At 61.1% G+C, this 836-nt stretch overlaps 1 protein-coding gene across 1 annotated transcript in view; it reads left to right on the forward strand.

Annotated features, from left to right (window-relative positions):
- Positions 1–836, forward strand: part of Muc2 (mucin 2, oligomeric mucus/gel-forming) — a 33,130-nt gene that overhangs the window by 16,549 nt on the left and 15,745 nt on the right. Inside the window, 1 exon segment of the mRNA XM_033764764.1 lies at positions 2–832. Coding sequence (XP_033620655.1) covers positions 2–832 — 831 coding nt within the window.

Genomic DNA, 836 nt, shown 5'->3' on the forward strand with positions numbered 1-836 from the left:
CCCCGCTGTCAACCACCACACCGGTCACTGCATCGACTACTACACCGACCACGCCACTGACCACCACTACCGCACCACCTACATCCACGCCAAGCCTTCTGTCAACAACCACACCCCTCACTCCACCGACACCTACACCGACCACGCCACTGACCACCACTACTGCACCACCGACACCCACGCCAACCCCTCTGTCAACCACCACACCCCTCACTCCACCGACACCTACACCGACCACGCCACTGACCACCACTACCACACCACCCACTCCGACGCCGACTCCGCTCTCGACCACCACGACTATCACGCCACCTCCAACTCTACCCACCACCTCACCTACAACCACTACTGTACCACCGACCCCCACGCCTACTGGGCAGTCGACCACCACACCCGTCACTCCACCGACACCAACACCGATCACGCCGCTGACCACCACTACTGCAACGCCAACCCCGACGCCGACTCCGCTGTCGACCACCACGCCTAATACACCACCTCCCACGACAACAACCACACCACTGAACACCACTACCGCACCACCGACATCCACAGGAATCCCACTATCGACCACAACCCCTGTCACTCCACCAACAACTACAACAACCACGCCACTGACCACTACTACCGCACCACCAACGCCGACACCGACCCCACTGTCCACCACCACTTCTATCACGACACCTCCAACTGCAACAACCACACCACTGACCACCACTACCGCACCACCGACGCCCACACCAACCCCTCTGTCAACCACCACACCCCTCACTCCACCAACACCTACACCGACCACGCCACTGACCACCACTACCACACCACCCACTCCGACGCCA

This window comes from Fukomys damarensis, unplaced genomic scaffold (genome assembly GCF_012274545.1).
Source record: "Fukomys damarensis isolate Sample0158 unplaced genomic scaffold, DMR_v1.0_HiC HiC_scaffold_16, whole genome shotgun sequence".
NCBI classification, from domain to species: domain Eukaryota; kingdom Metazoa; phylum Chordata; class Mammalia; order Rodentia; family Bathyergidae; genus Fukomys; species Fukomys damarensis.